The 7,932-nt window shown below is 28.8% G+C and overlaps 2 protein-coding genes across 7 annotated transcripts; one reads left to right on the top strand and one right to left on the bottom strand.

The window, feature by feature from the left end:
* Positions 1 to 6: 6 nt before the first annotated feature.
* On the bottom strand, positions 7 to 7,539 carry LOC106683734 (uncharacterized). 6 transcript variants are annotated; one of them, XR_001343588.3, is made up of 4 exons: positions 4,937 to 5,107; positions 4,336 to 4,517; positions 1,481 to 4,246; positions 7 to 1,026 (listed from the first exon to the last, which is right to left on the bottom strand). XR_001343588.3 is itself a non-coding variant. In XM_067044832.1 (4 exons), the coding sequence occupies exons 1-4, from the start codon at positions 4,972 to 4,974 to the stop codon at positions 1,013 to 1,015; spliced, it is 432 nt and encodes a 143-aa protein (XP_066900933.1). In that variant the 5' UTR covers positions 4,975 to 5,107; the 3' UTR covers positions 7 to 1,012. The 6 variants fall into 6 exon arrangements, 5 of the variants coding, with proteins under 5 accessions (XP_066900933.1, XP_014280886.1, XP_066900932.1 ...); XM_067044832.1 differs by having other exon boundaries at positions 4,049 to 4,246; XM_014425400.3 differs by lacking the exon at positions 4,937 to 5,107 and adding an exon at positions 7,393 to 7,539 and having other exon boundaries at positions 7 to 4,246.
* Hpf1 (Histone PARylation factor 1) lies at positions 5,149 to 6,867 on the top strand. Its single transcript, XM_014425402.3, has one exon. The coding sequence runs from the start codon at positions 5,373 to 5,375 to the stop codon at positions 6,714 to 6,716; it is 1,344 nt and encodes a 447-aa protein (XP_014280888.1). The 5' UTR covers positions 5,149 to 5,372; the 3' UTR covers positions 6,717 to 6,867.
* Positions 7,540 to 7,932: the final 393 nt, after the last annotated feature.

The following is a 7,932-nucleotide window of genomic DNA, read 5'->3' as shown; positions in this document are numbered from 1 at the left end:
TACAATAAAAAATTAAATAATTTTGATAAAATTATTAAATGGGGAAAAACTCAAAAGGCAGTCAATGCCCTAAAGAGAATGCTAAATTATTATAATTATCATTTATTTAAACAGTTCTAGAAATATTCCTGCATCAAATTACTTTCAGTTTAATGTTTCCTTTCAAAATGAGAGTGTGGTAGTAGCAGTTAAAAGTTAAAAAAAAAAAACAGTCAAGGTTACACATACTACAAATGAAATTCATTGAAAATTAACAGAAAATTGGAAGTTTCTGTAATTAAGAAAAAAGATAAGTAGAAGTCATATGAAAGAGCAATGTGTCATTAAAAGAGAAAAAAGTTTAAGAGAATACGACAAATAGCTATTTGTAAGGAAATTGAAAAAAAATTAATGCACTTAAATATTTCAAACTTGGTAGAAATATCAATCCAGCAACTCATCTTTATTAATATATAATGACTGAAATGAAGTTAACATTATAAGGAAGATAAATTAAATAAGTTGATTTGAATTTTAAAACAAAAATAACAATTTGACATTAACAAATCATATTTATTTTCTTATTGAATTCATATGGACGATAATTAGATGAAAACTGGTAATTGGGAGGAAATTAAATAATTCTTTCATAACAAAGACTTCCACTAATAATAAAATGTGATAAAGATATAAATACAGAGGATACTCGGGAGGTGTTGGAAAAACTAAATTTATCAATAGAAAATATTTTAAGCAAGAAAAATGAATTATATCGGTCATTCTCCAATTTTGGTGTTGTTTCAGAATGAATGGTGTAGAGCTTTAAGAATGATCAACCATCTGAATGTGAATGATTTTATTTTTTATTATTATCTTTGAGGCCAACAATCTCTTCTCACTTTAAGCTTCTAATCATTAATTGTTATCTAGTAATAAAATATATTTAATGCTTGATTCATCATTCCCTAGCCCTGTGACAAAGCTGAAACTGAGACTTTACAAGACTGTAGTATCAGTTTCTTTTGTAGTAAACCTAAAACAAAATGGCTGAAATATTTTCAGCATTATTTCAAGTATTAGTATAAAACATAATTGAATTTTAGATAGAATACATCAATCACTATATAACACATTTTACTTCTTTCAAACAGTTTCCAGTCATTCGCTAACCCATTCATAAAATACCGTACAAAATACCCTCACAAAAAAATTTTTTAGACTAAAAAGTAATCAGGACGCAATAGAAGGAAGCAGAAAACAAGTGTTCCATTCTTTTACCTCTTGAATTGGCTCCAGGATGTGAAAGAAAATTAAAAATTTGAGTATTTCAATTGGTGGTTACACCCTAGTATTCAACAAAATCAATTTCAATAAAACTTAAATTTTGAACATTAGATGGTTTCGTTTTGTATATGAGATGGATTTTAGCATTGGCACATTATACGTATGCTTAGCAGTAATGAACAAGCTACAAAAACTAATACAGTGAAAAATCACTTACTAGTGCTTAAAGATGGTTCTCTAGAAGAAAGCGTGTAAAATGCAGTAAACAATTCGAGGGGCTATACTCAAAGTGCATCACCAGGAATAGTTGATGACAGGGAATCATTGTAATATTGCAAGCATATTGAGGTGACATCTATTATTTATCCATATAAGCTTGCAGAACAGAAAATTAAACAGCAAAACCTATCAGGTGGGAAGAGAGATTATCTTCAGTGTTACAAAGGGGAGTAGCAGCTAAAAATATGGGAATGCTCCCAAATATGTCATAAGTATAAACTGAATTTTCGTGGAACAGGATCTTTTGTTCCCTAGCTTAAATTTACCCAAACCTCAACAGAAATTCAAATCATGAAAAAGACATTCAAATAACAATAAATTTATATTGCATGTTTTACTCATTTAGGGATAAATTGTAACTTTCATTGCATAAAATTTAATGGTCGAATTGAATTTCTCATATTATAACACATATAGGTGTACATATACTATTATTGATTCATTTTAATTTCATTCTATTAATGTTTTTCTTAATTAATTTATAGTTTACAAGTGACAAATTATTTTCAAGAAAATTAAACAAAAATCAATTGGTCTGATCAATATGAATGTGCAACTATACATTTTTATTCAAACTTTAAAATTTTTTTCCATATTGACTAATTATTTAATTTTTTGGTGAAAGATATATTCATATATAAATACACAATTGTAAAGCTAAATGGAAGAACATACTAAAAGCTTTCTCGAAGCTCTTCAATTATGGACAAAATTTTAAATTCTTACTCAGAGGAATTATTTGTCTATATATGTTTGCATAAATGTGCAAAGTATATTTATTGAGTTTGATTTGATTCAAACAAGATTACGTAAACATTCCATACATTAATATTAAAATTAAACATTAAAAATTTGGGTGTTTCATACACATTTTGAATTTTTACTGCACAACTTTGCACATTATTGCTTTTTTACTGTACCTAAAAATCCAGTCTCTAGTTATGAGCAAAATAGAAGAGGAACAATAAATGAACATAACCCCCATGGATATAGATGTTTACATAATTCCACCAGAAACATGGCATCCTTAAGGTTACAATAGAAATGGTCCCTAATAATAAATTAAAATTATGTAATCAGATCTACACCAACTATAAAAGTTTTCGATAGTATCGACATGATATTAATTTGCATAAAAAATGGACAAGTAGCAAGATATAGTTTTTTTTTTAAATAATCAACTATTGAAAATTTTAAATAAATACACTGATTGCACTATATATTAAACTGATAAGACCCTTATAATAATTTCATAATATAAAATAATTTACTTTAAAAAATTTCATTGTTTACCCAAACTATCAAATAGAAAATTGAGATCAAAATTTATGACATTTTAACAATAAATATACACTTAAAAAAAATGTATATGATCATCACTTATAATGCATATTAGGTACAAAGTGTCATAATACATACGCTTGAATAAAATAAGAGGACAGATTCATAACATAAATTATAAAATTTGACTACACACATTTCAATTACTTTGAATTTTGCTAATACTTTTAAACTTAGCAATATTTAATATGATTCTTTTAAATATAACTCCTAATATACAAATGATTACCACATTCATAACTATCCCTTCCTGAAGACAATGTTACAAGAAGGCGATCTGATACTTCAACTACTATTCCTGAAAAATTACTAGTATAAAAAATTTTCCCTGAGTTTATATTGATAACAGAGAACCTGGCCGCTTGTTGGCCATATCTGTGGGAAGGGAAGATAAGAAGGAACTTATTAAGAATAACTGACATCTGGCAAGGAAAGAGAGGAGCCCTTGGAGGTCCCGGCAATCTATAGCATATTTTCCAGCATATTTCACCGCTTTGAATGTTATGACAACTCAATGAGAAATTCTGAAGCTGTAGCAGGACAAGGAATTGCTTATGAACTACAATTGATGCATCTAGCGTTACCTCAACAGAAATAAGCCTTTCTTTAGTCTTGACATTCCATGTTTCAACACGGCACCTCTCATTGGACTTAATAGCGAGGTATTTATCGTTGAACGACATCAAATCTATTGGAGTATCTTTCAAATTAAATATTATATCACCATAGATATTGGAGATTGAAAGACTTTTGTTGGTCGAGAAACAGACATAGTCGAATCCTGTTTTGAAAAAAGTTACTGAATCTATAGTAAACCATTTATCATCATTCTCATTGATCACAAAAAGACGGCCGCTGTTATAATCACAGAGCCAAAGAATATTCCGTTTAAATTCTATTACCCTAACCATACCACACCGTCTATATATCGTGGAAATAAACGATGACAGGTCGTTATGGTCTTCTGAATCACCAGTGAACCGCACAACAGAACCATTCTTACAAGCGAAGACCTGATCCAGTTTATAAATATTATCAACCCTTTTATACACAACAGTGATATTGCTCTTGGCAGCAGAAACCGTTTCAATATCGGTAAGGAGGAATGTTGGTTCAAGACCTGGTATGGGTAAGTGAATCTTTTGGTCTAAATCGAATGACTTACGTGTCACTCTAAAAACATCAACTGTGTTTTCAGTATAAGTTGGCAGTAGGCAGATACCCTGGTAACTGGCCCATCCTTGGTAGAACCAGGACTCCCCTCCTATCTTGTGTTTTGAATACTTATCTCTCCTCCAATTGGTACATCTCTGTATGTACAGTTGATAAAATGTCCTCCATTTTATAGATTCTTCTGTACAATCTAAAAAAAAAAATGAAGAAAATTATGTAGTTTATAATTCATAGCCCTTAATAGGTATAATAACTTAAAAGTACGAGGTACCACTTTACCTTCTGTTAAAACTGGATCTTGCTCTTTCTTGATATCATTTCTTAAACAAACATTTTTCCATAAATGATTATTGCTAATTATAGTGTAAAATCTTCTACACACCAATGAGCAACGGCTTAAATCACGTCCATCAAAATAAATAAATATACTCTCCAACAGTTCTGTTGGCAATACCTCCATTCTAAAAAATAAGAAATATCTTAGGACTAATTTAAACAAATGACATGAGACAGATATTAGAGGAGGAAACAGATTAAAAGAAGAAGCAAAAGTAAAACAGTCAGAACAATACAGAATGACTTAACCCGTAAGTCTGAAAAATACCTCACAACTGAGTAAAAGAGAATGAAATAGAAATCTTACTACCTTATGTAAACCATTGATACCTAACTCAATTGAATCAAGTTAAGAACTTAAATATTTCATTTAAACCACATAAGCCTTTCAAGATATGACAAATACAAAGTGAAATGTATCTATTTCTACTTGAAACTATTGATGTAACTAATCAAATGACAGTACTATTAAGTATAATTAATTATTTTAATCAGTATTATGAATAACCAACGAAAATATATTTTTAGTAAAGTAAATGCTTACTGAAATATAAAGAGATAAATAATTTGGGTTTCATTCATACATTGTTCCCACTGACAACATTTACAAACAATTAAAAAACCAAAAACAGCTTTTTCCAATTTTAGGAGAGTTTGACACTTCTTAAAAATAAGATATTTTCGTTAGATTTACTGGATCTGAACCATATGCACTCATGATTAGTCAAAAAAGCGAAGTTTATAAGAACCAAATTGGGAATTTAAAGGATTTTTGTAATATCTAATTATTACTTTCAAAGTTCTTTGAGATGATTATTCATATTAATAGAAAGTAATCCAGGAATATTATGCATACAATTATTCAAATAATAAAGATAACCATTTGGCTTTAGTTCCTCCTAAAGAATGTAGGAAGGTTAAACTTGTCAACTGTCAGGTTATATTTATTTTGTTATTTGATTGTTAGTGTTTTACAAAAAATGTCTAGTAGTGATGAAGATGAAAGGACGTTGTGTAAATATGGAGATAGTTGTTATCAAAAAAATCCACAACATCACAGAAGATTCAAACATCCTAAAAGGAAATCTGAATATATTGCTGAAAATGTAGAAAAGAAAATTAAAACACAAGCATATTTAATTGAGAAAGCTATTGAAGATTGTAAAAATATTGGAAATGAAGATATAACTGAAGGTAGTTTAAATGAATCTGTTCATTCTAAAAAAAAAGTGGAAGATATTGCTGAAAACGTAGAACAGAAAAAGAAAACAGATGTGTATTCAAGTGAGACAACTATTGAAGATTCTGAAAATATTAGAAATGAAGATGTCCCCAAAGATAGTTTGAATGGATCTGACCATAATGACAAATGTAGCTTTATCAACATAAGTAGCATAGAGGATATTAAGCATAAATTAGAAACTGTATTTTTGGTTAAAATGCCTAATGATTTTTTTAGTTTCTTCGATTTTTGTGAATCTCTTGACAAAAACAATCCAAAACAAGCTTTAACTGCTGCAGGGCTCAGTTTAGTTGGACCATTTGATTTGATAACTCAGGATTTTGGAATGATTGATCCAACTGCTGCATTATGTCATTATCGTTATTTTTTTGATCCACCTGAATTTCAAACTGTTCTAAAATGTTATGATAAAAATTTATTACATTATGGTTACTTCAGAGATGATCCCAAAGAAGAACCAGTATTTGTTGCGAGTAATGAAGCCAATGTTGGGTGTACATTAAATATCATTTCTGAAAACTTATTTTCTGCTGTTGATATGCATTTAGACAAAATTAAGAAAATAACTGACCCTTTTAAAAAGATCAAAATAAAAAAAATTCAGGATGCTCTGCAGGCTTGGTGTAGTAAAAATGGGTTTATTTTAAGTTCACTCACAAAAAAAATGAGAGGTAGGAGAAGTAAAGTTGTAGCTAAAACATTTCATGGGGCAGGAATAGTTGTTCCATATGACAAGAAAACAGAGGTTGGCTATCGAGAACTTAAAGAAAATGATGTTACCCTCAAAAAAATGTTGAAAAATTTAGTTGAAGCTGAAACTGTAGAAGAACGAAAACAACTTTGGGGAAAGTTACAACCAGTTTTAACTTACGCCAGCATTGCTAATGATGAATGTGATTTTGGGACAGGTCTTGAATTAGGTATAGATTTGTTTTGTTTTGGTCATGAATTGTTTCACAAAGCAGTTTTACAAATACTTACCACTAGTTATAATTTATTAGGAAGGAATGAATTTTCCACTATACTTACGGCTCACTTAAAAAATCGGAGGAAAGGAGAAATTTGTACATTAGCAATGTGATTGTTAGATTTCTTGATAACTTGAGTTTCCTTTAATAAAACTTTAATTGATCAAGTTGGTCACATTTTTAAAGAAATATTACAAAACCCACGTTTGTTTTTTTAAAATTTCATCACTCCCTGTAATTAATATATGTTTTCTAATATTTTAATTGAGTTTTTATTTTACCACTTCACCTAATTCTATGCTTATATCTTATTTATTTATTTTTAATAACATGAGCTTCATAAAATTTTGCTTTAGCAGCATTAATAATCCACTCTTTTCTTTATCATTAGTGCATAAATTTATGATCTATTTAAATAAATATCTTTATTTCTTAAATTATTTATCTTTAATTTCTTTGTAAATAATAGAAAACTAAGCTTTAAAATTCTAAAACATTTGCTCATTTAGTTTGTAGATAATTATATAAGAAACAGTACATATTAACATTTGATAATGGACTCATTTATTTATGCAATATCCTGATTATGTATAACTACCAAGTTTACAGCCCAGTTGTAAAACAATATTTTTGACAACAGTTTACTATTCATGCTAAAAAAAAAAAAAAAAAAAAAAAGTGAAATTCAGAACTTACACTATTATTATTACTACTTTAATTAGATAAAAGCAGCTGACTTCTGCTCATTGCACTCTGAAGGAATATAGGAATTTCCAAACAAATACTTACCAGTGGAGATTGGGCCTACATTAATTCTATATGTGAGTTTTGAATGTGAATGAACTTCCACTTCTTTTTATATGGTTGTATAATTAAATGAAATAAAATTTCAGGTATGGTATGTATAGGTGTTCATTTGGTATTTGTAATGTGAATGAAGGAAGGAAGAAAAGTTTTTAAAAAAGGTCATATGGGACAAAGGCAATTAGCCTGCATTTTTAAGATTTCAAAAAAAGAAAATGACATCAATGTGAAGGTATCCTTGAGAATGACCTGAGGGTCAAAACGTTGGAAAAGGTGTAAAGAATAAAGTTGACAGAAAAAAAGGATCAAATTTGTTTTATTTAAGAATAAAGTTTATTTTTGTTTGAATTATTATTAAATTAATGTTCCATCGCGTTGTACTTTTTTCTTAAATGTTTTCGTCCTCCTTTTCATTGTAAAATAATTGGTCACATTGATGCGCGAGGAGGTTTAGATCTTGATCAGGGTTAGCTAAGCAATATACAACCATGTAAGTGTAAGGGAAATGAAGAATATAAATAGATA

The sequence above is a fragment of the Halyomorpha halys genome, unplaced genomic scaffold, assembly GCF_000696795.3.
Source record: "Halyomorpha halys isolate HHAL.00 unplaced genomic scaffold, Hhal_1.1 Scaffold508.1, whole genome shotgun sequence".
Lineage (NCBI taxonomy): Eukaryota > Metazoa > Arthropoda > Insecta > Hemiptera > Pentatomidae > Halyomorpha > Halyomorpha halys.
This window is presented reverse-complemented; position numbering and strand designations above follow the sequence as displayed.

Excerpts from the sequence above, each read along its gene's own strand:
- LOC106683734 (XM_014425396.3), bottom strand. The coding sequence starts at position 4,974 with ATGAATGAAACCCAAATTATTTATCTCTTTATATTTCA. Across the intron at positions 4,518-4,936 it reads ATTTATCTCTTTATATTTCA|AATGGAGGTATTGCCAACAG; the intron begins GTAAGCATTTAC and ends CTTATTTTTTAG. Across the intron at positions 4,247-4,335 it reads AGATCCAGTTTTAACAGAAG|ATTGTACAGAAGAATCTATA; the intron begins GTAAAGTGGTAC and ends TTTTTTTTTTAG.
- Hpf1 (XM_014425402.3), top strand. The coding sequence starts at position 5,373 with ATGTCTAGTAGTGATGAAGATGAAAGGACGTTGTGTAAATATGGAGAT.